The 26,230-nt window shown below is 37.3% G+C and overlaps 2 protein-coding genes across 3 annotated transcripts; both read right to left on the bottom strand.

The window, feature by feature from the left end:
• Positions 1-4,775: 4,775 nt before the first annotated feature.
• LOC133733703 (zingipain-2-like) lies at positions 4,776-6,256 on the bottom strand. Its single transcript, XM_062161345.1, has 2 exons — positions 5,744-6,256; positions 4,776-5,633 (listed from the first exon to the last, which is right to left on the bottom strand). The coding sequence occupies exons 1-2, from the start codon at positions 6,180-6,182 to the stop codon at positions 5,041-5,043; spliced, it is 1,032 nt and encodes a 343-aa protein (XP_062017329.1). The 5' UTR covers positions 6,183-6,256; the 3' UTR covers positions 4,776-5,040.
• Positions 6,257-14,536: 8,280 nt separating this feature from the next.
• On the bottom strand, positions 14,537-25,643 carry LOC133727776 (peptidyl-prolyl cis-trans isomerase CYP37, chloroplastic). Of its 2 annotated transcripts, none has more exons than XM_062155178.1 (12): positions 25,307-25,643; positions 24,490-24,747; positions 24,318-24,407; positions 24,001-24,096; positions 23,371-23,478; positions 23,100-23,149; positions 22,374-22,476; positions 16,428-16,481; positions 15,496-15,654; positions 15,227-15,349; positions 15,021-15,070; positions 14,537-14,911 (listed from the first exon to the last, which is right to left on the bottom strand). In XM_062155178.1, exons 1-12 carry the CDS (start codon positions 25,487-25,489, stop codon positions 14,800-14,802), a joined length of 1,386 nt encoding a protein of 461 aa, XP_062011162.1. In that variant the 5' UTR covers positions 25,490-25,643; the 3' UTR covers positions 14,537-14,799. The 2 variants fall into 2 exon arrangements, with proteins under 2 accessions (XP_062011162.1, XP_062011163.1); XM_062155179.1 differs by having other exon boundaries at positions 24,490-24,755; positions 25,307-25,447.
• Between the last annotated feature and the right edge of the window lie 587 nt (positions 25,644-26,230).

The raw sequence follows: 26,230 nt of genomic DNA, 5'->3' as shown, positions 1-26,230 counted from the left end.
TCAAGCAGTCAATGTTGCAAATCCAATCATTGAAGATAATCAGCCTCAACAGAATATGGATGAGCAAGAACCAGTTATTCAAGAACAACAAGTCTTGAGGAGATCAGAAAGAGCAAGGAAGTCTGCAATACCAAGTGACTATCACCTATTTTTGACTGCAGTTGACTTTGATTTGGGGGAAGAAAATGACCCAACCTCATTAAAAGAGGCTATGCAATCTGACAGTAGTCACAAATGGAAGCTTGCTATGGAGGATGAACTCAAAAGCATGTCACAAAATGGAGTTTGGATACTAGTTGACAAAACTGCATATTTAAAGCCAATTGGATGCAAATGGGTTTACAAGACTAAAAGAGATGCAAATGGCAGAATAGAAAGGTACAAGGCAAGACTAGTGGCAAAAGGGTATAATCAGAAACAAGGGATAGATTATAATGAGACCTTTTCACCAGTCTCAACCAAGGATGCCTTTAGAATTATAATGGCATTGGTTGCACATTTTAATCTGGAACTGCATCAAATGGATGTCAAAACTGCCTTTTTGAATGGAGATTTGAAAGAAGACATTTACATGCTTCAACCAGAAGGCTTCATAGAAGATGAGAAGAAAATCTGCAAGCTTAACAAGTCAATTTATGGACTGAAACAAGCATCTAGGCAATGGTATTTAAAATTTGATGCTGTAATTTCAGATTTTGGCTTTGAAGAAAACAAGTTGGATGAGTGTGTATACTGCAAGGTTAGTGGGAGTCATTTCATATTTTTAGTTCTATATGTGGATGACATTCTGTTGGCTAGCAGTAATATTGTGTTGCTGAAATCAACAAAAGAATTTCTTATGAAGAATTTTGACATGAAAGATATGGGGGAAGCTCATTATGTACTTGGAATAGAGATCAGCAGAAACAGAAGCCAATGCATGCTGGGATTGTCACAAAAGAATTACATAGACAAGATATTGCAGAGGTTTGGTCTAGAGAAATGCAGGTCAGGAAATGCACCTATTTCTAAAGGTGATAAGCTGCATAAAGGACAATGTCCTCAAAATGTGTTAGAAAGAAAAAGTATGGAGAAGGTACCATATGCAAGATTAGTTGGAAGCCTTATGTATGCACAAGTTTGTACCAGGCCAGATATAAGCTTTGCAGTGAATATGTTGTCTAGATATCAATCAAATGCTGGCCATGAGCACTGGATTGCAGGGAAGAAAGTGTTGAGGTACTTGAAAAATACCAGAGATCACATGATGGTGTACAGAAGGATGGAAGATCAAGAATTAAAAGTAGAGTGTTATACAGATGCCTCATACAAACAAGATTTGGATGATTTAAAATCAACATCAGGCTACATTTTCATGCTTGCAGGAGGAGCAGTTTCATGGAAAACTAGTAAGCAATCACTGACTGCTACTTCTACCTTTCAAGCAGAATATATTGCCATATATGAGGCAACTGCCCATGCTTTGTGGTTAAGGAATTTCATTTCCAGAATGAAAGTAGTAGACTCAATTGAAAGGCCATTGGTGATATACTGTGACAATGCAGCAGCTGTATTTTTCTCCAAGAACAATAGGAGGACTTCTGGCTCAAGGAACATTGATGTGAAATATTTCTCAGTAAGAGAAAGTGTGAGAGACAATGAGATAAAAGTGGCTAAAATTGGCACAAGAGATCAACTTGCAGATCCACTAACAAAGGCACTGCCAGTCTCAGTGTTTATTGGTCATATAGGAAACATGGGAGTTTTAAGTACTTTTGATAATTAAGTATGCAGTATAATATGAAACTGTTATGTATTGCAGTAAATTATCAATGCAATTGTTGTTTATATCAGTCATCGTGAAATATATTCATTTAATCTCAAATGAATTGTTTTGTTTAAGAATGTTACTGCATAATTCATTGTGAATGTACATTTATATATCTCTGATTACATATCAGTAAATATGCAGTTTCATTAATTCCATCAGGATCATTTGGGCTTGCAAAAGTCGATTAATACATATAGCAAGCATAATCATACTAGTGGTAATCCATGTAATTCAGTTTCCTATATTGTGATTATAAAAGACTAATGATTTATTAATTCATTATACTCTTTTATGATTCAATGTAGTGGAACTTAATTGACAGGATTTTGAAGACAGATAGTACATTGAGTTCAAGTGCACATTGAGGGAAGAGAATTGCTACCGTTTGCACATTATATATAATCCTAGTTCAGTGGGAGATTGTAATATCAGCAACAACATATAAGAACTAGTTTTATATATTGTGTGTATTCAGCACTGGTAGCAAGCTTTTCAGAACTCAAGGTTTTGGTACAATGCAGTTTACTTACATTTGTATATATATATATGTGTATATTAATTGATCGAGTTAATACATATATATTTATGTGTAGGTATTTATCTGTTAGAAATTAATTCAACAGTATGATGATTAAGACAGATTGGATTAGGACAAGTGGTTATTTTGACAGTTCCTTGATGGAAGGAACTGTCATGTAACTGCACAAGTCAGTTTATAAAACTGAGACTTCCAATGTTTTGATCCCTGCTAGAACACAGCAATATTCTCATTTTGATTTGTCCCATCAAGCAAACTAGAGAAGATATAGTGTGGATCTAGGAGAAGATCGAAATGAATTCCAACACCAATCAACCAAGTTAGTTTCCAAAACTGCATTTCGTTGATTACATTTGATCTAACATCTGTGCTAGTTTTCTTAGATTACAAGTTTCTGTATTAATTTTATCTTACAATCACTACCACCATCCACGGATCGAACATCGAGTCCCTCCCTCGCAGCCATCCTCAACAGAGAGCCTGCATCACTAGTATACCGATCCCACCTCAGATCGATCCCAGAACCACCATCACCATAGCAAGCGCCGGTGACGAGAAAAATGAGGCAGCAGCCTAGGAGCAAGGAGCCCCGTCGAGTAGTCCTGCCGACACCACCAAGAATTAGATTAGAGAAAGGTGAAAGGACACCCGTCGTAGTCAATAACACAAGACCACCACCACCCGAAGATAGCCGCCGTCGAGAAACCTCCCTTGTGGGAGTCAGAGAAGAGAGCATCAGATTCTGATATGCTTGGAACATGTGCTCAACTGTTAAAATGCATTTGCTTTGCCATCCTTAGCATAAGGTAAGTCCTCAATTTCTCAAGGCTTGGTAAGATAAGCTTATCTCGTGTATCCAAAACTGCAGCATTGATTTTTATTTCTCCACTTAAATTTTCTTATATTGAAATAATATAATGTAGGCATAATTTTGTCAAAAAAAAAAAAAAGGTCATGAAGTGAATGAGTAAATAAGTAGATCAAATTGTACAAATAAATAAAAAAGTAGATGGAAGGGCATGAATCTCCTTCTAATTTTTTATTTTTATTTTTATTATTCAAAGTAATAAATATAAAATGACAATATTACCCTTATTTTTGGATGGAAAATGTTGAATTTGACGGAAGGGTGCAAGTTGGCAGTTTTCGCCTAGTTCAGGGGGTTAATTTTTGCAATTACATGTTCAGGATGTAAATTGACAATTATTAATTACCAAGTTTATGGTGTATTTTGACAATTATGTCTTTTTTTTTCTTTTTTTAATTATTTATTTATTTATTTATCTATCTATATCTATACTATTATTAAGAGAAGATGTTTTGTTAGCCAAAATAAAAAATTTTGACAGAAATGACCTTAAGAGATTAAAATACTTTGAGAATTAATTAAATCACAAGGGCTATTACGACAATTACAAATTATATTTTTATTAATAAAAATAAACAAAAAAAAGAATCCATAACCCACTTTTCTCTCCACTATATTTTCTCTGCAATAAGTCAATAACTGTCTTTTTTTTTTTTCCGGGAATATATATATATATATATATATATATATATATATATATATATATATATATATTGCACATGCTTTGCATGTGTGGAGAAAGGCTAGTTATTATTTTTTTGAAAAGAAGGCTAGTTATTATTAAGAGAAGAGGTTTTGTTAGCCAAAATCTGAAATTTTGATAGAATTGACCCTAAAAGATTAATAAACTTTGAGAATTAATTAAATCACAAGGATAATTAAGACATTTACAAAATGTATTTTTATTAAAAAAAAGTAAAAAAAAAAATACTCACAACCCACTTTTTTCTCTCCCATTTTCTTTTCTCTACAATAACCAACTATTTCTTTTTTATTTTCTATAAAAAAAAATAATAACTTGCACATGCAGAGCATGTGTGGAGAAATGCTAGTTATTATGAAGAGAACCCACTTTGTCAGCCAAAGTGAGTGTGAAATAACGTAAATATCCTTAAACTATGGTTTTTTAAGTAGTCTTTAATATATGAGGGATATTGTGGTAAATAACAAAATATAAATGTAAAAAAATTCAAAAAAAGAAAGAAATGATAACTTCTCATCCCACACATTTTACAAATGTAAACTATCCAATCCCACTATCGACAGATATAACTGCCCACATCTTACAGATGTAACCTCGTACTTTTTTTTTCCTCCAAAAAATAAAAATAAAAATAAAAACAAAAAATATTTAACACATGCATCGCATTTGTCAATAAAGACTAGTTTATTTAAAGAGGAGAGGCCTACATGAAAGTTTGATGTAAAATGAGAAATAGGGAGTATGCATTAAGTAATTCGGGAGGTATATATAAAACTTCTTCTCATTTTTCTGAAAAAAAAAAAAACAAAAAAAAAGTCTTTCTGATTTGATTGCATATTCCAAGTACCTTGCTGCATATACGAGCACTTAGCTGGTTAAATAATAACTATAGTGCAATGGTAATTATCACAAATGAGTTGACAATGATCGATCTTCCTCCAATGGGATCCTCTTATATTGAAACAAGAGCTACCCAACTTATTTAAGCAAATACATGCTGGTACAAAATACAATACAGCCGTTTTTTGGCCGAACATATAGTAGAATTTGGAAGTGCATACTTAATTCATATATATGGAAAAGGCCGGGGCCTGATGTTATTGGTTTGATTATACGTAGAGTTATGCAGTCGGATAGACGGGATTGATAGCAAGGCCGCACATACCCTCTGGGGCATCACTGTTTCTAAGAATCCTCATATACCCACTTTCACCCCAACTCTCCCCCCATGAGTTCTTAATTAACCAATAGGGGGTTCCATCTTCAGTCGTCCCGTAGCCAATGGCCGTGACGGCGTGGTTGAGCTCCGTCCCACAATTGCCGGAATTATACACCCCACTGCCGTACATCTGAAAATCTTGTCCATTAGCAGTAATGCCAACCGATACTGGTTGCATGGCCACAGCCTTCTGTAGATCGCTTTCACTGCTGGAAGGGACGCGTTCATAGCCAGTGATCTGTGCCGCATGCTCACTTTCCCTGGTAGTATCGCATGTTCCCATGTCTCTTTGCTGGTACGGGTAAGTTTCTTCACGAGCGAGTCCTCCGTTTTGTACTACGTAGGAATAGGCGTATTCTAAGTTACCACCGTTGCACCCATAATTCTGATGATCGCAGTCCACAAGTTGCTGCTCGGAGAGTGAGATCAATTGGCCGGTTTTGATTTTGGTTAGCCCTTCCACAGCTGCTGCTACTGTAAATGCCCAGCAAGCACCTACATGTATATATACAAAAGTTAGTAACAAGGGATAATATATGATCGATCAAGTAGGTTTGACGTATGCATGGCACTATATATATGCATGGTGCATGTGATTCACTTACCGCATGAATTTTGATTTTTTATGGGGGTGACAGCTTGTTGTTTCCTCCAGTCCACGCTAGTTGGAATATCAGTAGCAGCCAAGCTTTGGTAGCTAAAATTGGATGACGTTGAACTTAAGCCGGGGGGCATTTTGAATCCGGTATGATATCTCCGGAATTCCTCGTTGGTCATATCAGCAAACCTGTTGATGTTCAACTTGTAAGTCTTATTCGCTTCATTGTTGAACTTCTCCACGTATTCGACATTCTTCCTGAAGATGTCGAAACGCATTTCCTTCTCTGCCGCATTGGGGTAAACGCGTCCGTGCTTTGCCATCCATTGCTCATGTTTTTCAGCAAGGGAAGCTTCATACAATGAACGAGATGTGGCATGAGAAGCCAAAGTCCCCAACGTAATGAATATGGCAATAAACACAAGGTTAATGCGTTGAAAAGCCATTGTTCACAATTTTAATACCGGAGGCCGGGTTACCTTTGTGACAATGGCTTGTTTTATGAAGTGATTGGCAAGCAAGCTGTGAAGAAGCAAGTATTATAGTATTGCGTTTATATAGGAGAAACCTAACGTATATAATTGGCAAGAATAGAACATTTCGTTTCTTATGTGGAAAATTGGCACAAATTTCTGTAATAACTTCTAAATATACAATCTTGTCTTTATGCGGAAAATTAGCACAATTTATAGTCCAAATTTCGGTGTTCAACTTCCAAAGACTTGGAAGATTATCTGATTATGTACGCCCGCTAATCAAGACTTGGCGTCTAGCACGTGACTATCTATTGCCAACACGCACTATCTATTGCCGGTACTCACCTATCTATTGCCTCTTGGTGCTTCTGGAGAATGTAAGCTCCATATTTTGTTATTGCGCTTTTAGCGCTAGGAATATATCTATTGTCTATATATGGCTCCCCTTGTTATTGTAATCCTACTTGTACACTTCCATTTCCATCATTCCATGTGAAAGAATCGGAGAAAATACAGTTTTAGTCACTAAATTTTCGCTTGATCTACACTTTGATCACTCATGTTTATAAAATCTCACTTTAGTCACTCAACTTTAACTCCGACTATCACTTTGGTCCGCCGATAAATTTTTCAAATAAAAAAAGTCACATGACGCCTCACATGCCATTTTTTAAGGGTTATTTTCGTCCCTCACCATTTACCCGCCGTTTTCCTCACAATTCCCTCCAAAATCTTCACAATTGCCTCCAAAATCTATGGCTTCTCTCTAATTTTCCTCCCTTCCCCTTTTCCTTCGACCTGCCATTGTCTCTCTCTTATAAAATTCTTTAAACACATCCAATGTTTTCTCTATTGCTAGGACCTTCTCATATTTGTTTTCATGTCTGGGCTGTTGGTTAACAGTTCCATATCATTACTAGAACATCTACAGATGAGTGACTAAAACTCAACAGTTGAAAAAACTGTTTTAGTCCCTTAGATGCTAAGACTAAGAATATGTTCTTACAATCTGTATTTTTTCCCTTAGATGGAACAAATTCTTACAATTGCCAAGTTCCCTGATAAAAGGAAAAAAAAAAAAGTCTCACATCATTACTCTGTTTTGCTATTCTCCAATTGCAGCACGAGATCAAAAGCAAGCAAGGAGATCAATACGTCAATTATAAGTTTCAGATTTAAGGGAAATGGGAAGGTCTCAGTTCAATTATATCCTAAAATGTTTATTGTCTTTTATTGAATCACAAAGTAGAAAGAAAAGTACCACTTTTGTAAGACCAAGATCCATGATCATTAAAAATAGCCTCATCATCTCCTTCATTGTTAAAAGCAAGATCCATGATCATTGAAAACAAGAAAAATTAGAATCCATTCCTACATTCATACAATTGGAATTGTGTAGTAATTATGATGTGAGAGGTAGTGCAAGTGTCCAACGAAATCACATTTCCAGAATGTATATGGTAATTCTTTCCAATTGTAGCACAATGAATTTCAAAATGAACATCCACAAAATACATGAGTCTCAAAATATTGCTTGCCTCCTAAACTTATGTTCCAAATACAGCAAGCATACACATTAAATCTCTTAACTACTTAATCAAGTCACAAAATAAAATATACATTTAAACATAGAATCTCATTTGTACTTACATAAACTTTTGCTAAGCATAATTAGCTATAACGAGCCACGCTCATACTACAACCAGCGGTACCAACAACCATCAACAGTGTGACCTACGGAAACACAGCCAAATAGGCTATCGCCTGATGAGCCCCGGCTCACCCCCAGATCACCGCTGACGCGCCGCGCCAAGATCACCTCGCTGAAGCATCAGAAGCTGGGAACTGAAGCATATCAGTCCCACATCGAAAACAAGGAAGAGGTCACCCTCTTCCCCACCTATAAAATGTCCACTCCTCTCTCCTCATTAATTACGCATTTACTACTTGCCTACCGTTATTCTGTCAACATAAATACATTGACTAACTTAGGCATCGGAGAAGAGAAGACCGCCAACCGCGGTCTCCCTCTGACGCCTTTTGTATTTCATTTGACATGTAGCGGAAACAATAATCACAATATCACAAGTAGCAGTTCGCCCCTCGAACCAGCGTTAACCGAGATTTGGCTACCGCCTAATCTCAGACATTAACATCATTCAAATAGAAGCATGTTGTTCATAAGTCAGAATCAGGGCTTCCAAATTGTCTTGTTGGTTCCTGCTTTTGGTTCCTTTTGGATCCCCACTTTTGCACAATTTCCTCTTGGTGTTTTAAATGGTTTGTTATTCTTTGCAGCCGACTTCCACCTCATTGGGAATCCTGTTTTACCATTAATGTAAACAGATGAGAAATTTGTTGGGGATGAGACCTTAGATTGTGAGCTTGAGTGAGGCTTGGGTAATGTTTGAGAGAAAGCTTGTTTAGATGAATTTGGCAGAGAAGATGCATAAGTTTGGCCTTCAACTCTATCACCAAGTATTTCCTACACAATATAAAAATTTATCATCTTTTCTTTCAAAGATATTTCAAATGCAGGTTGACTAAACTTATGTATTCATTCACATGATGTATTCATCCATTAATTACCTCAATTGCATAACCATCATTTTGTGGTATCCCACCTAATTCAATGGTCACATTGTTTGGATTCTCAAATAGCACCCACACCATTTTACCAAAGTCACCAACTGACATGCAATTCAATCTCACTACATGAACTCTTGTATCTTAAATTTATGTTAAATTTCATTACCTGATTGACATTACCAATAATTGTAGTTGTCTCAATATTGTTTTCACTCGCACTTGGCACCTACAACATTTTATCAATTTCAGCAATCTGCAAGCACTCCTAATATTACTTGAAGTGATATATTACTACCTCATTGACAAAACTAGCACTTGGAGTTGTCTCAACATTATTTGCATTCATAGATGGTACATGTGGTATATAGCAAATTTAGAAATTGGGTTGTCTCGAAATAGAAAGGAGCAAGATAGCTGCAATGAAGCTTTGTTCTTAATTAATCTTTCTAGCAATCAGAATTTTTAGGTAACAGGAATACCTCATTGACAGAACCAGCATCATTTGGAGTTGTTTGAACATTACTGGCATTGCGTCTTGCACAGGTTCTCATATTATGACCTTTCTTTTTACACATGGAACATGTGATGTTTGAATAGTAGCTCTTTGGCAATTTGGTTGTTCCAGCAGAAGGTGGAAGCTCATCTAACAACATAAAACATATATCAATATAAACAACTTGCAGATTAGAAAAAGAGAAATTAAAATAACATGAAACTTACTTGGTTCTTTGTACGTTTCTTGACATTTTTGGCCTCCCAGGTTCTCTTGTATACTTTGGAGGTGCAATTGGTCTTTCAACCACATTCCATTCATCAACCCCAGGTATAGGGTTTATTTGTGGTTCATAGGCCAACATGTTCTTCTCCTGTGAGTATGCCTCATCCACAAACTGATAAGGTTCATAATTTTTTGAAAAAATCGCTGCAATTGCATGAGGACATGGCAACCCATTTAAATCCCACCATTTGCATGTACATGTCATTTGAGCCAAGTTAACATAATGTAAAGAGTTCACTCCTGATGCACATGCAACCCCTTTGCCTTGTATTTGAAATCTTAAGTGACCAAACTCTAGTGGTGTGTACTCATGTGGTGTGTACTCATGGCTTCTATCTGCACTCTTTTTCAGGAGCTTTTCAATTCTGGGGCCTACCCTACTTTTCCACCTCATCCCAGCACATCTCCTATTAGATAGCCTCTTTGATATGTTGATTCTGAGCTCCTAAAAAAATCCAAGTATCGGCAGCTTTCTAGCCTCCAGAATTGATCCATTCCAAGACTCACTGTGGTTGTTACACAAAATGGCACACTTAACATGCATCTTGAAATATGATCTGCTCCAATGTTCAGCAGGCTTCCCAATCAACCAATTCCAAGCTGAGAGTGACTTTTCATGTATAGAATCCATGTTCTTATCGAAATGGTTTTTAGTCATAGACCTTGCTGCAGCCAACATTGAGTTCTTCAACTCAATTCCAATGTTTCCATCACCCTTAAAGTTACTGTACATGTGTCTTACACAGTGTCTATGCTCTGAGTTTGGGAACAACTCCTTTATTGCAAGTTCTAACCCTTTTTGTTTGTCTGAAATGAAAGCATATGAATAATCATTATGAAGACTAAGATCTTCCTTCAAGAATTTTAGAAACCAAGTCCAGGAATCCCTTGTCTCTTTTTCAACAACTGCATAAGCCACTGGATGCATTCCATTATTGGCATCAATTCCAACTGCCGTAAGTAACTGTCCCGTATGCACGCTCTTTAGGTGACACCCATCAAGACCAATAAAAGGCCTACAACCCTCTTTCCACCTTTTTTCAATGCACCAAAGCATATATACATTCTTTTGAACCTCCTTATATCACCTTCTAAATTCCAATCTATCCAAATTGATGTATCAGGGTTATTTTTCTTCAAAATTGCAGCATATGACTCAAGCAAATTGTATTGGTCTTCAATGGTGCCTTCATCCATTTTAGTAGCCCTCCTCTTTGCCCTATAACACATCTGTTAGCCTATTTCCATTCCTTAATCCCTCATAACAGTTGATTGAATCCCTTCTCTGCTCCATTTTTTGTCATGTATGAAGCCATCCAAATACCCCTTAAAAAATGGCATGAGAGGCATCATGTGACTTTTTTTATCAAAAAAATTCACCGGCGGACTAAAGTGATAATCAGAGTTAAAATTGAGTGACTAAAGTGAGATTTTATAAACATGAGTGACCAAATTGTCAATCAAGCGAAAATTGAGTGACTAAAACTATATTTTTTCCGAAAGAATTTGATGGCTTATTGATCCCAAAAACAAAACAAAAAATCAAGGCTTGGCTTTAATATCTGAGAATGATTCACATGACAAGTGAGTCTATGATCTGTTCATCACACTTCAACACATCTAAAGTTTGAACCTCCCGGTCAGTGACATGAATTCGGTGTTCTGAGTTTGCATGAAGCTTCCAAGTTGACGGTGACATCCAATTAAGTCTTCCAATCCGCAATGTAAATTCGAAGTTTCTTTTGTTCTTTTGCTTTCTGTTTTCAGCTTTTCTTTCTTTTCTTTTAATTTCTCTAGCCTTGCTTATTTTGGCAATTGACTATGTGAAACATGCTTTGCGGAGTTCGTGTGTATTGGGCTGTGTCCCTTCTACTGTTGTTTAGCCATGTGCCTTGTTAATTGGTGCTACCCTTCGACCAAAAAAGAAAAAAAGAAGTAAACAATAGCAAATGGTTGCTGTCTAACGCATAGGAGTGGTGAATTCTAGAATCCTGATAAAAACTGCAAACTGAATGGATAAAAAAGGAAAACCAATATAAAGGGAAAAATAAAGATAAGCTGAAAATTGAAATAATGATCCTGTATAGTTGATTGTAATCTTATAACACTTATTTTAGTCACTATTTATATAGAAAATTACATAGTAGCACCAGACCAAAGATATAAACACAGAAAACCCACCTTCAAATAGTTTTATACAAATAAAGACACAAGCTCAGACCCAAAACCAAATGAAGCAGGCTTGGCTTTGAATTTTGATAGAAAATGACTAAAATGCTCCGTTTTTATTACAATTTACGCTCATGCCACTGGCATAATCCGCAACGACCAAAAACTGAAATCCCAAAACGCAAACCCAAATCAGAAACCCTAAAAACTCCAGCGACGGATCCCAAACACACTGCAAAATCTCCGAAGCAGCTCAACTTGAATCTGGCTCCAATGGAGGTCGGTAAGGTAAGCCCTTACTCCAATTTTGTTGCCTTCGTTTATGTTTCTTCGAATTAGGATATGAAAAAATGAGGTAGGAGTAGCAATAGAGTTACTTATTGGGTTGATTTCGGAGAAAATGGAGGAAGCGAAGCAAGAGTGAAAGAGTGAGAGGAGGTTGGAGTAGTAGGAGTAGGAGTAGAGTTACTTATTGGGTTGATTTCGGGTAGTTGGGTTGGATGGGAAGGATAGCAACATTTGCAGAATGGCGGAGGGTCAATAATGGTCTCCTGATGTGAGTTGGTTGTGAAATTATGCTTGTGTTGATTTGATTACGTATCATAGAGAAGCATTGCGTGTACAGCTCTATATGTGATCTGCTTGCTAGTTGTATTTGATTGAGCTTCTTGTTTGTTTGCTACTGTGTCTCTGTTTTGTTTGATTGAGCTTCTTGTTTGCTTGCTACTGTGTCGCAAACAGACCCAAAACACCTTTTAGGATTTGCTATATGTCTTTGCAACTTCTGAGTTTGTTTTCTTTGCACATTTTTTTTTATGGCAATGTTTTTTCTGGGTTCTCATATTATGTCTATTAATTGAGTTTACTGTTGTGTTGATGTTATGGTTAGAGGGTTTGATTGTTTTAAGTGGTTTGAGGGTTGGAAATTTCTGTAAAAAAGTAAGCAATTTGCTTAAATTAATAGTATTTGGACCAAAAAATTTTGGTTTGATAATGTTATCACTACTGGGCATTCATAATTGAAACGCTAGTTTAGTTTTTTCTGGAGTTGTTATAATTGTATGCTAGCGAGGCCTTTTTACATGCAATAGATATATACACTGGATCGGTGGAAATTTTCTGGCATAATAATGGAGCAGATTTTCTTGTAGGAGTTTTATTTGGGTGGGATGTTAGGATGAGCATGGTCACGAGATACTTTGTACATTGAAGGATGTAAGTTCATGTTTATGATTGAGATGTGTTCTGTTCCAAACATTAAAATACTCTCAAAAACAAATTTTAGAGGGAAGATTGTTCATGTAAAGCTCGGTTTTTGTCAAGTTCTTGTTGTTGGCTCTGTTAAATTATTGGATTAATTTCAGTTTACCCCCCTAAGGTTTGGGGGTGACATGATGACACCGCCAAACCTCAGAAGGGTAAACTGAAATTAATCCTAAATTATTCCTTACTGTTGCTACTGCTATATTTTTCTTTACATGCTGCCTACATGGTGATTGCTTCTTCCCGTTACAATTCAAGTATTCTAGCTTCACATCCTATGCTGCTATAAGAACAGATCTCGCCTGCCGAATATTAGCTTGAATATAATCCATATTTCAAAGGATTAGATGGTTTCTATTATTTTTTGTTCCTTAACAGTTAATAAATTAGAAAGTATTATGTTTGAATTCTTCTCATTGAATCATTGTTATTCATACACCTCATTCCTTTCAACAGAGCCCTCACGCCATTTCACAGACTTCTAATATGCTAACTAATTACAGCCCCTCAACTAACTAAAAAGTTATTCAACTGCTAGGAATGACTTACCACCCAGCGGTTGGAACTTGCAACATTATTAGTCTTTGTAAACTTAAATATTCTCATTAAAATGGTTAACAGAAACTAACCGTACAACTATGTATCTCGGATATTTATTTCATAGCCATGTTCTTTTTCAGCTACAACTTTGATTGGCTTCCACTTCTCTGTTACTGCATTGGTTGGTTTCATATCGAATGCTACTATATAGTTTATAGTTTATGTCAATGATATGTTTTCCAGTTGCTGGATCTGCTACTATCAATGATATGATATGCTACTGTTTAAATTGAATTGATCTGCTACTTTATAATTTATGGTTTATGTTAATGATATGATATTCATTGTTTATGGTTCATTGCAGCGAGTGTAGTAGCATAATTGAACTAGTGTAGTAGCAGGATGAGGTGATGACGAGTGCAGTAGCAAAACACGAGTACCAGTGCAGCAGCAGAACTGGACGAGTATGAGTGCAGCGAGTGCAGTAGCAGGATTAGGCGATGACGAGTACAGTAGCATAACACGAGTAGCAGAACTAGACGAGTATGAGTGTACATGTGCAGTAGCAGGATTGGACGAGTGCAGTAGCAGGATTAGGCGAGGACAAATACAGGAGCAGAACACGAGTAGCATAACTGGACGAGTATGAGTGCAGCGAGTACAGTAACAGGATTGGACGAGTGCAGTAACAGGATTAGACGATGAGATGAGAGAAGTAGGAGAGTGAGGTTTTTTGAAGTAACCTAAAGGAATTATTCTGAAGGAAAAAAAAAGTAACATAAACAGATTATTCTTAGAAAAAAAAAAAAAGTAAAATAAGAGGATTAAAAGTCAAAAAAAGTAGTTAAGGGTAAAAAAGTGAATTAACTCATGACATGTGGCAAGTGGAGAGCAGATTGTCTTTATTTATAAGATTTAATCTTTATAAAGGGATTAGAAGTCAAAAGAAATAGTTAAGGGCAAAAAAGTAAATTAACTCATGACATGTGGCAAGTGGAGAACACATTGTCCTTATTTGTAAGATATAATTCAATCTTTAGAGAATGTATTTGTTAAGTTATTTTTTGTCAATAACTTATATGTAATTTGTTAATATTTATATTGTCGATACAAGAGGAAGGGGAGGAGAAGTTCAGGTACAACAACCTGCACCAAGAAAATCAGGCTGCTGCTGCTACCTTCTAAAAGTCGACTAAAACACAACAGATGTAAAGAATGAAAGAAGTCCTGGTGTGGCAAGAGAACAAATCACTTCTCATTTGGCAACACTAGACGATCTTCACCTTCGACCAGCTTTGCAGATCGAATCACATCTCCAGTTTTTATCTGTGAAAGAATATCTTTCCCAACTGTTGTGTATCTGCATATTAAAAATTGTATATAATGAGTGAAAAGGAAAACCGGGAATTTCTTTATCGAAATACCCAAGTTATTTACCCACAAGAAATTTAGGAGTCAAGATACATTACCCAAAAACTGAAAATTCTCCTTCATCAAATGATAATCCTCCCAAGCCAGCCTATAGGATAAAGTTACATCATAATGTAGATGAAATGGTGAAGAAGAAAACAAGAGATGGATGAATCATGAAATAACTGATGGATTCAAACTTCTAAATGTTAGGGTTCAGAGCTCCAATTAGATGATTAACTTAAACAGTGTTGCTTGCACTTACATTTCTTTTATCATAAAGATAGAAGAAAAACTGATATGGTGAGGAGTACTCGTCAGAGTCTTCACTATGTGCCATAGCAAGTGATCCATAAACAGATAGCGGAAGAACTGGCAATTCCCCGTCCTTCCACGAGAAATAGAAAAGATAATGACCATAAAGTAAGCATGAATCAACTAATCAAAGTAATTATGAAAAGGGATATCACATATTCACCATTGATGAGTTGTAATAGCATATGCTTGTTGTAATGGCATAAAGCATAAGCATACCTGGACATCTAATTTTGTTCTATACAAGGGCTCAAATTGCCCAGATGGCTTGATTTCTAAAGGAACACTAGAACCACTGTTCTTGTCAAAACCACTATCTGAGAGAATAGCTTGGTCGGTCGAGCTGAGCTTTGCCCCATTGTATGCCCCATCACTTACCTAAAGATATTTAGATTGTTAGACATGTTTCATCCTGTTTATTATTTGAAAAACAATAAAATTTCACAAGGACTATCATAGCCAAATACTAAAGCTTAGATGAAGGCTGGCAGAATTATCATCAGCTAGTTCAACTAAACAAGGATAAGAAAAATGGGTTGGCATAGTTAAGCATTGATTTGATGATGTATGGCATGGAAGAAAGAGAAGTGAACTCAACAAAAACTGCTTGAGTTTATCTACTTTAACCGAATTTCATCTCTACATTTTGGACTATCTATGACATCTATTTGATAATACTGAGGTTTTTATACCTTCCCCTCAGAACTTGTATAAATGGATGTCCCTATCATTGCTTCCAACATAGACCAAGACACCAAGTCACCAAACATGAAGCTTATTAATAGTTAACATAACCTCGTTATAAACTTGTCAGTTTGAGACATTGGACAAAAACTTTTCACAGAATATAAATTGCAAAACCACAAGTACCCAAATTGTAACATCATGTTGGTGAAATAATGTCATTGCTTGAGAAATAATTGCAAATAGAGTGTGATAAAATAAACATTAAAGACCAAATGTTGGATATGATGTGGATCTTACAAGATTAAATTAACATTTCTAGACACTTTTAGTTGGCCTTAGAACATATGGATGAACCAGTGCGGATGAAAAATTTAAAGGGGTGAAGCACCAATAAGCACATCTATTCACAAAATGTAGATAATTCCATGAGGCCAATGTGAGGTTCACGTGTTTAACTACCTTACCAGTTTTGCGAAATTACCCGCTGTTAATGGTGCTGAATATCCATCTATAACAACCTGTACAAAGGTTACCGATCAGTATTTGATCATTAAATATTTTCACAGTCAATGTGGGTGCCAGGCATTCATTTTACCTCTGAAAATATCAAACTGTGTGTGTGTGTGTGTGTGAGAGTCCAGGCTACCACTTAAACCTAGCCCCTAAGTTCCTAAAGCAGAGGTTATTAAGCATTCAATATAAAAACTCGATCCTTGATCTACTGATTCTAAATCACCTAGTAAACTACAAGCTTATGCATTGTGTTAACCAGAAACTGCTACGGTAAATCTTTCATTTACTTGACCTTCAAAAATTGTCAAGGATGTATATAAGTTACAGATATTGACCTATATATAACTCTACGAAGTTGTTGTGAATTTGGCTCGTTGATATGTCCAAGTTGATTAGGATTATCCTAATGGGTTTTGGAATAGGAACAGTTATTCCTATTGATTTAGACCTGGAAAGTAAGTTCTATTCTAGTTAGGAATAGAAAAGCTAGCTCTCTTTCCTTGTTCTAATAGTTTTAGGAATCCTAATGTGACATGTTTGTAACCAGCACCTACAATCTATAAATAGGGCTGCAGGAGGTCACATAAGGTGTCCTCAGATCAGAGAAGAGATCAAAGAGAGATCTCAGAGAGTTCTCAGCTACATATAAACACAGGGGCAGGTAGAGCCAAGGGTGATAGAGAGATCTAGCAAAGGGGTTGGGGATTAGCATAGGGATTTCAATAAGTACTTGTAATCAAGTTGTTATTCTCCATAGTGCTAGTGATTCTCAAGAGAGATCACACAGAGGACGTAGGCAAAGTTTTTGTCGAACCTCTATAAAATTCTGTGTTCGTGTGTGCTGTGGTTTCCTTATGTTCTTGCTGTGATATTTTGCATCATCATCCTATTATTGTTTGCACAGTCATAAGCCTATAAAGAGAAACAAGATTCTGGGTAAAAGGTGCATATTTACTACAAAGTGGTATCAGAGCTTAGGCTCAAGGTGTTTCTGAGATGGCAGATGACAAGGCAGACACAGGCAGCAATGTGATGCCCATTATGTTGAATGGGAAGGATAACTTCACATTATGGCAGAGGAAGATGAAAAGTGTCCTGATTCTACAAGGTCTGTACGAGGCTATTCTCGGGATAGAGAATAAGGCAGCTGATATGGCAGACAAGGTTTGGCAGAAGATGGACAAGAAGGCAAAGAGCTTTATAGAGCTACATCTTGCTGATCATGTATTGGTTCATGTATTGGCTAGTGCCGGTGAGAATATGAACAGCAAAGAGACCTGGGATTATCTCAAGAAGGTTTACGCGGGTAAGGTTCATATTGGTGAGAATATGGACAGCAGTAAGACATTGGACAATGTCAAAGAGGTTGACGCGGATAAACTCTTCTTGAAAGACGAACTCTATAGTCTTCGGATGGAAGAAGGCAGGGATCTGCAGGATCATCTGAATAAATTTCAGATTTGTGTTGCCAATTTATCAAAGGTGGATGTGAGGTATAAAGATGAGGAGAAAGCACTTATGCTGCTAAGATGTTTACCAGCTTCATTCGAGCACTTCATCACCAGACTCGTTTCCGGTAAGGATTCTCTCAAGTACGGTGAGATTACCGAAGCTATTCAATCTTATTTTAAGATGAGTAGGGAGACCGAAAGCTCTCAAGAAGGAGGCATTCATGTCAAGGGCAAGGAGACAGGTCAGTTGACAAGTAAGAAGGATAAATCTGGTAACAGGGGTACATCAAAATCCAAGGAAAAATACAAGATAGGTTGCTTCAAATGTGGTGCTGCCGACCACTTGAAAAGAAACTGCAAAGAAGGGAAGATGAGAGCAGAGGCGATGGCAGGGAGTTCAAACACAGCCAATGTAGTCATCAAACCAGATAAAGATGACGGTGAACTCCTTGTGGTAACATCCAGCTCCAGTGCTTTCAGCAATTGGATTTTGGATACCGGTTGTACATTCCACATGTGTGCAATCCGAGAATGGTTTGACACATTTGAGGACAGTAGCAGTGGAGAAGTTTTTAGGGGAGATGACTCACCGTGTAGGATCCTAGGTATTGGATCAGTGAAAATCAGAATGCATGACGGAGTTGTTAGAACGCTGGAGAATGTCAGATATATTCCTAAGTTAAGGAAGAACTTGATATCTTTGGGTACTTTGGACAAGGCCGGATATAGGTATTGCTCTGAAGAGGGAAGACTCAAAGTTCTTAAGGGATCACTTGTTGTGATGAAGGGCAACATTCAATCTAACAACTTATACAAGCTTCAAGGGACTGCAATAATAGGGGGAGTTGTAATTTCTGTTGAGGTAAAAGACAAGACTGAGCTATGGCATCATCGCCTTGGGCACATGAGTCAAAGAGGAATGCAGGAACTCCACAAGAAAGGTAAGCTAGAAGGTGTCAGTGTCTGCAAACTGAACTTCTGCAAGGATTGTACTCTTGGGAAGCAGAAGGTGGCATTCAAGTTAGCAAATTGTGAGAACAAAAGCAAAGCATTGCTGGATTATATTCACTCAGATGTATGGGGCCCGGCAACAGTAAGGTCTATGGGAGGCTTCAAGTATTTTGTTACTTTTTTAGATGATTTTTCGAGGAAGATTTGGGTCTACTTTATGAGGGAGAAATCCGAGGTTTTCACCAAGTTTAAGGAGTGGAAAACAGAAGTAGAAAATCTAACAGGCAGAAAAATCAAGTATTTGAGAAGTAACGGTGGCAGTGAATATAGAATGAAAAGGTTCTTACAATTTTGCAAGGATGAAGGAATCACGAGACACTTCACGGTGAAAGAGAATCTCCAACAAAACGGAGCTGCTACAAGGATGAATAAAACTCTCTTGGAGAGAGAAAGAAGCATGCGGCTGCATGCAGGATTACCGGACACGTTTTGGGCAGATGCAGTTAACCATGCGTGTTACTTGGTTAATCGGTCACCATCAAAAGTCTTGGACTTCAAGTGTGCAGAGGAGGTATGGTCTGGAGAACCAGTTGACTATTCTAACTTAAGGGTGTTTGGTAGCAGTGCATATGCTCATATTTCCAACAATGAGCAAACCAAACTCAAGCCAAAGTCACGCAAGTGCATATTTCTCGGAGTTGAGAAAGGAGTAAAGGGCTACAAGTTATGGGATATTGTCAGCAAGAAAAGGGTTCTAAGTAGACATGTCATTTTTGATGAGGAGACAATGCCGTTCGATGAAGTCAAGACAAGTGAGGTGAAGAAGAAGACTGATGTTGTAGAGAAAGCAACCGAAGTTCCTCTAACCAAAGGGATCATGGAAGAAACTCCAGCTCAGGTGGAGCAAATTGAGCAGGTGGAGCATGATAAAGGGGTTATCGAGGATGAAGTCTTAGAGCAACAACAACAGTCATTAATACAAGCTCAGGTGGAGCAATTAGCACTGCGAACCTACGACTCAGTTCGTCAGTCACTTGGGCAGGAGTTTCAGAGAAGCATAGCATTGGACAAGTATGCTCTAAGTTTCAGTCCAGGAGATCCAACCACGTATCAGGAAGCTATAGCAAATGATGTACAAGAAAGTTGGATGGGAGCTATGTTAGAACAGATGAAGAAGTCCATACAGAAGGACTTGGTTCAGGAGTCGGTTCCTAAGCCCAAAGAAAGAAATCAGGTTGGCTGTAAGTGGGTTTATAGGAAAAAGGAAGGAATGCATGATAAGGAAGCCATGAGATTCAAAGCTCGGGTATTGGCCAAGGAGTATTCGCAGAAAGTAAAGGTCGATTATGACCAAATCTCACCAGCGGATAGCTGCGTTTATCATCATGTGTTCAAGGATAGTATGGTTTTACTATTGCTACTTTATTTAGGTGACATGTTAACTACATGTCAGGATATGTCTAGAATTTCGAAGTTAAAGGCACAACTAGGGAAGGAATTAGACATAAAGGATCTAGAAGCTGCACAACAAATCCTAGGAGTGAGGATAAGGAGGGACAGAGAAGCGGGAAAAATATGGCTGTTATATGAACCCGTGTCTACTCCACCGGTAGCACACTTCCAGTTGAGTGTGCAGAGATCGTCTACGAAGGAGTTAGATGAGATGATGAATGTGTCTTATGCAAGAGTAGTGGGATGTCTCATGTATGCTAGAATCTGCACAAGACCAGGTTTAGCTCAAGCATTGAGCGTTGTGTCAAAGTATATGGCGAATCCGGATAGACGTCACTGGCAAGCAGTGAAGTGGATTCTGTATTACTTGAGAGACACCAAGGAGCATGGATATGTGTTTGAAAGACAACAAGAACAAGCATGCAATGCTGGTCATGAGGGTTCAGATTTGGCAGGAGACTTAGACAAGAGAAGACCTGCAACAAGTAATGTCTTGACTTGTGGTGAAGGTTTAGTGAGTTGTAGAGCAACTAAAGAATCAGCTACGACGTTGTCTACCACTGAAGTAGATTGCATGGCACTAACAGAAGCTTCCGCAGAAGCATTATGGCTTAATGGGTTATTGAGTGAGTTTGGAATTCAACAAGTTGTTGTGGTGAAGAATGGGGTCATCAATTTGACAAGGAATCAAGTGTTTCAAGCAGAGACGAAACACGTTGATGTTCGTAGTCATCGCAGCGAAGGTTGGGTCAACTCAAGGAAGATAACAATTGAGAAAGTTCATTCAAGGGAGAATGTCTCAGATTGTTTGACCAGGACCATTGCCATGGAGGAGTTCAAGTGTTACTTGAACCTGCTCATTCTTACAGCATGTTGAGATTGAGGTGGAGCACCTCCTCACTAGAGGTGTGTTGAGGCAAGAAGAGTCTTGCCAAGGTGAAGGTTCTTGAAGGTTTCAGGATTACTTCGAGAAGTACAAGATATCCTGGAGGTTGCAGCAATCAGTTTGGTATCAACTCACCAAGGTGGAGATTGTTGTGAATTTGGCTCGTTGATATGTCCAAGTTGATTAGGATTATCCTAATGGGTTTTGGAATAGGAACAGTTATTCCTATTGATTTAGACCTGGAAAGTAAGTTCTATTCTAGTTAGGAATAGAAAAGCTAGCTCTCTTTCCTTGTTCTAATAGTTTTAGGAATCCTAATGTGACATGTTTGTAACCAGCACCTACAATCTATAAATAGGGCTGCAGGAGGTCACATAAGGTGTCCTCAGATCAGAGAAGAGATCAAAGAGAGATCTCAGAGAGTTCTCAGCTACATATAAACACAGGGGCAGGTAGAGCCAAGGGTGATAGAGAGATCTAGCAAAGGGGTTGGGGATTAGCATAGGGATTTCAATAAGTACTTGTAATCAAGTTGTTATTCTCCATAGTGCTAGTGATTCTCAAGAGAGATCACACAGAGGACGTAGGCAAAGTTTTTGTCGAACCTCTATAAAATTCTGTGTTCGTGTGTGCTGTGGTTTCCTTATGTTCTTGCTGTGATATTTTGCATCATCATCCTATTATTGTTTGCACAGTCATAAGCCTATAAAGAGAAACAAGATTCTGGGTAAAAGGTGCATATTTACTACAGAAGTAAAGCTAAATAAATCTAACAGATGAACATGACACCTGTATGGGGACAAAGGCTAGTCTAGTTATATAATATTTCATGTTTTAAAGCTGTTCTGATTATGTGTGTCACCTTCAGAAGAAACTCTGACATGAGATCTTCTGATTGGGTTTTTGAGCATCAATACCAAGGCCAAAGGTTGTACCTAGCTAGTATATATGTCTTCAAATTGTCCGGAAAAGTGGAGATAGTTCTAAAAATATACCGGCAATTTGTTTTTACTCATTCACCAAGAAACTGAACACAACAGTAACAAGGAAAAACACAAGACAGAAGGTTCAAGATATTCTATTCCTGTGTATTCACTTCATATAACCATAAAAGGAACATAACACAAACCTTCAGTAAATTACTAAATTTATTATACCTGAATACTGGCTGACTTTCTTGGTTCACCACCAGCTTCTGCAGAAAATGTTGAACCGTCACCTTTCTCAATGGTTAATTCAACAGTTCCTCTCCCTGTAAGCCTACAAGTCTTAAAGAAAATAATGATATTCTACTATAGTACACAAAATGCCAATGTAAAACACACACATAACATATGTGGAGGTCTTTCAAACATGGGTTTGGCAAGTCAGTTGTATATCAAAAGAATCTTTGGTGGGAGTATTGAAATGCAACTTCAAGATCAAAGATATCCTCGCATTCAATGAAGAATCTCTGAATGCAAGACTGATAAGCAGACCACTACAGTTACCATTAAACATTTGGAAAAACCATATTTGTGTTTTGTCCCTTTGCATCATTATACTTATTAGCTAGAGATCTAGTATAAAACAACAGGATCCAAAGACCTGCTTAAAAAAAAAAATCATGATTTATTTGGCTCAACAATCATCCATAATCAGCTGTAAGATAATGATTTATTTGGCTCAATAATCATCCATAATCAGCTGTAAGAGGAAACTTGTAAATTAGACTACAAATTTTGGAAATGATAATATGTACTAAAACTTTGAACGTTTGCATACCTAAATGTATTTCATAAGGGACTGTTTCAAATGGCTGACTAATTTAGCTTTCAATAGTATCATCCCCCAAACAGATGAAGAATATCACTCATAAAAGCAACTACGGAGATAAGACTGACCTTGGGTATCTCTGGTATTGCTCAGGCAACAAGAATGACAGGCCTGGAGCCTGTTGCACAGAATATCAAATTGTGATTTTAGACATGTCATTGTATAATTAGCCCCTGTATATATAAGAGAAATGAATACATTGCCAATCTTTTTTACAATTTCTATGACTTCAACACAATTCATGTTATTCTTTTGAAAAAGCATCCATATGTTGATTTTGATATATCTATGTAACAAGTCTAAAACTGGAACCTAATGCTATTGATTGGTTGTGTTTACCTGTAATAACTCCAGCTCAGCTATAGTATCCAGTGAAGAGGCAAGGGCCACAGATACTTTATCTGCATCCTTATCCTTTATATATCCAAGAAGAACTTGCAATCCATTCTGGAAAACTAAGAAAAATTCAATAACATTCTTACAGTCTCTGCAGTGAATAGCCTAACTTCATGCCATTCAAACTTTCATAATTATGTCAAGTAACATGCAGAACCATACATCTACTCCCGTGCTTCTTTTCTTCTCTACAGTTAATGATGGGCAGCTAGGCTTTGGATAGTGTACATATTATATGTGGAGCAACATAAACAAGTTATAAACAAGTTTTTTTCTTAGACAAAACCTTTAGACCAACAAGAACTTTGACTTCTGGCCAATCAGCCAAAAAAGACTAACAAGAAAACAATAGTCAATTTGACCTCGGAAAACATCTAAAAGAAAATGAAGTGTAGAATTGTAACAGTGATGTTTTGAGCCTAAAAATGTGCTCATAACAATAATATCAATGTTCTTTTTTTACCTATTCGTTCATCAAATATAATATTGTGTCACAATGCAAGAAAGAAATAATATAGTGCTAACTGCCTTCTCATGAATGTTTCCTTTTTCTTCCAATGGACCTTTGCATACCTTTCCATCGATAAGAGATGCATATAAGGTGGAACCCTTCTCCCTCAAGTCTGTGGGTACACTTGCCAAAATTGAGTCCTTTTCATCTGTTGCTATCTAAGGAAAAGAAACAAGAACTAAGAATATTAAATCAAACATAGGTAGGCTAAACAACATACATGCAATGTATAATGAATGTAAGAATACAAGTGCTCAAAAGAGCATGTCGTTTCTACATGTTATTATCTCCACAATTACAGTCAGTCTAAAAAAGTAGGCAGATCATATGTACAGAATTTGCTGCCAGGTAGCAGTCCTGGAACAGAAGCAAAGTATACCTTTAGAGCTTTTTTCACATTCCCCTCCATGGTTCCATAAGGCTTTCTCTGTGGGATTCTCAGCAAGTAAAGTATCTCCTCCAGAGAATCCTAGAAATCGAAGCAAGTGCATCCCAAACTGATTAACTTTGAACAATAGGGAACATTATTAAAATCAATAATCAATAACAACCTGCATGGCCTTCATGTTTGTGTTTGCAGGTATAGCCCTCCTTAAAGCTAACTCTCCTGTTCTGGGAACCTTAGTGTCTGGAGAATAAAGAACCGCATTCGCAGGTGATATAGGCCAAAACTCCCAACCAACCAAAGGAAGCGGAGAGGATATTTGGACAACCACAAGGATCACAGCAATTAAACTCTCAAGTTTCTTTTTATATCCATTAGTTGACATGTAGGAATTGGTAAGAGTACTACGTTGGTCTTCAAGTTCCTGCATGACTGAAAACTCATTTCAAAAGAAGAAAAACATCGCAAAGAACAACAAAATCATCTGTTCATGCATTACACGAACAAAATAATCTCTTAAGACACTGAAAATCATCCCATGCCAGAAGAATAACACTAATTTCTGGCAAGAAGTAATTGAAACAATGGACGGAAAACCAATAAAATTTGAAAGCTGCTGAACATATTATCCCATTAAAAAGAAGCCAAGATGCTTTAGTACCATAGGGCTTACTACATTCTGTTCTACATTAGTATTTAGTAAACCAGCTTCTTAAATAGTAGACTAACTCGGGATCATGCTAAGCAAGTCGATCAATGCATGGAGCCAATTTACTCCTGTGTATCAAACTTGTCTACTTGATGTATCGATATATCAATGTACCGAACGAACCCCATCAACAATTCCATATATAATGACAAAAACAACAATTGAATCCGCATGAAAGAATCGTAATTTGTAAAATTCGGTACTGAAACTACAACAGTAGTACTGAGGTAGCTAAATCCCATAACTGGGGTGTATGACTGGGATCAAAACCAACCTCTGATAGATTCTTGTTGGAGATGCAATGGACTCTGGAGCGGCCCAATTTTTGTGGGTCGATCCTGTTGAAGCAGAATATGAAATGGGCTGGTCCGAAACTAAGCCTGCGAGTGGAGGGAGCGATGGAGGCATTGAAGGAGAGGTTGTGAGAGATGGTGGCGGAGGATAAAGGGAATGCCATAGTTGAAGTTGGTAGTTGCAGAGAGAGAGAGAGTGAGAGACTGAGAGAGAGAGAGATGGGTTTTGGCGCGCCTCATCCGTTAAGGCCTATCTGGAACTTATTTTTGGATGGGTTTTGCATGGTTGTGGATGTGAAGTTTCTGCAATGCCCCCACCTATGAGACATAGAACACAACTCGTAGCAAGTCCATATTTTTCACCAATTTGTAAATCAAAGCTCCTTTTCCAATTGTTTAAGTTCTCAAATATTGTATAGACCCCAAAAAGAAATTCTAAAAATGTTGTAATTATGTTCCGCGTTGCTAATGATTATATGTTCTACTTATATAAGTTGTAAATGAAATGTTTTGAGTTCGACTCACTGATGTGTTTTTTTAATTACTCTATAATAAACTCGAATAAGACTTTATGCAAGCCAAGTCCTCAACCAACTAGGATATGAACCATGTATCATACAAGTATACAACTAGCATTGAAGTTGAGTTATTCTTCCTTCCAAGAGAATGAGACGTTCTAGACATTTTCTCAACTATCAATGAAGTTTTTCTTCAAGTTCTCAATGAACTCATCAAGGGTGGCTTGCAACATTTTACTTTTATTTCATGCCCTTTTATGTCCCTTGTTACTGCCATATGGTGACACCATATGTTGTTAGATGTAATGCAATTACAACTACTTGACACTATAATTTACAATAGCCAATGTTCAATGCGATGTGTAAGGCGCTGTAATTTTTATAGAA

Source organism: Rosa rugosa, chromosome 2 (assembly GCF_958449725.1).
Source record: "Rosa rugosa chromosome 2, drRosRugo1.1, whole genome shotgun sequence".
NCBI classification, from domain to species: Eukaryota; Viridiplantae; Streptophyta; class Magnoliopsida; order Rosales; family Rosaceae; genus Rosa; species Rosa rugosa.
This window is presented reverse-complemented; position numbering and strand designations above follow the sequence as displayed.

What these genes read in the sequence shown, in the direction of transcription:
- LOC133733703 (XM_062161345.1), bottom strand. Translation starts at nt 6,182, where the DNA reads ATGGCTTTTCAACGCATTAACCTTGTGTTTATTGCCATATTCATTACG. An exon ending in AAAAAATCAAAATTCATGCG is followed by an intron (nt 5,634 to 5,743) that starts GTAAGTGAATCA and finishes ATATACATGTAG; the next exon opens with GTGCTTGCTGGGCATTTACA.
- LOC133727776 (XM_062155178.1), bottom strand. Translation starts at nt 25,489, where the DNA reads ATGGCATTCCCTTTATCCTCCGCCACCATCTCTCACAACCTCTCCTTC. An exon ending in CTGAGCTGGAGTTATTACAG is followed by an intron (nt 23,150 to 23,370) that starts GTAAACACAACC and finishes TCTGTGCAACAG; the next exon opens with GCTCCAGGCCTGTCATTCTT. An exon ending in GAAAGTCAGCCAGTATTCAG is followed by an intron (nt 16,482 to 22,373) that starts GTATAATAAATT and finishes ACCTTTGTACAG; the next exon opens with GTTGTTATAGATGGATATTC.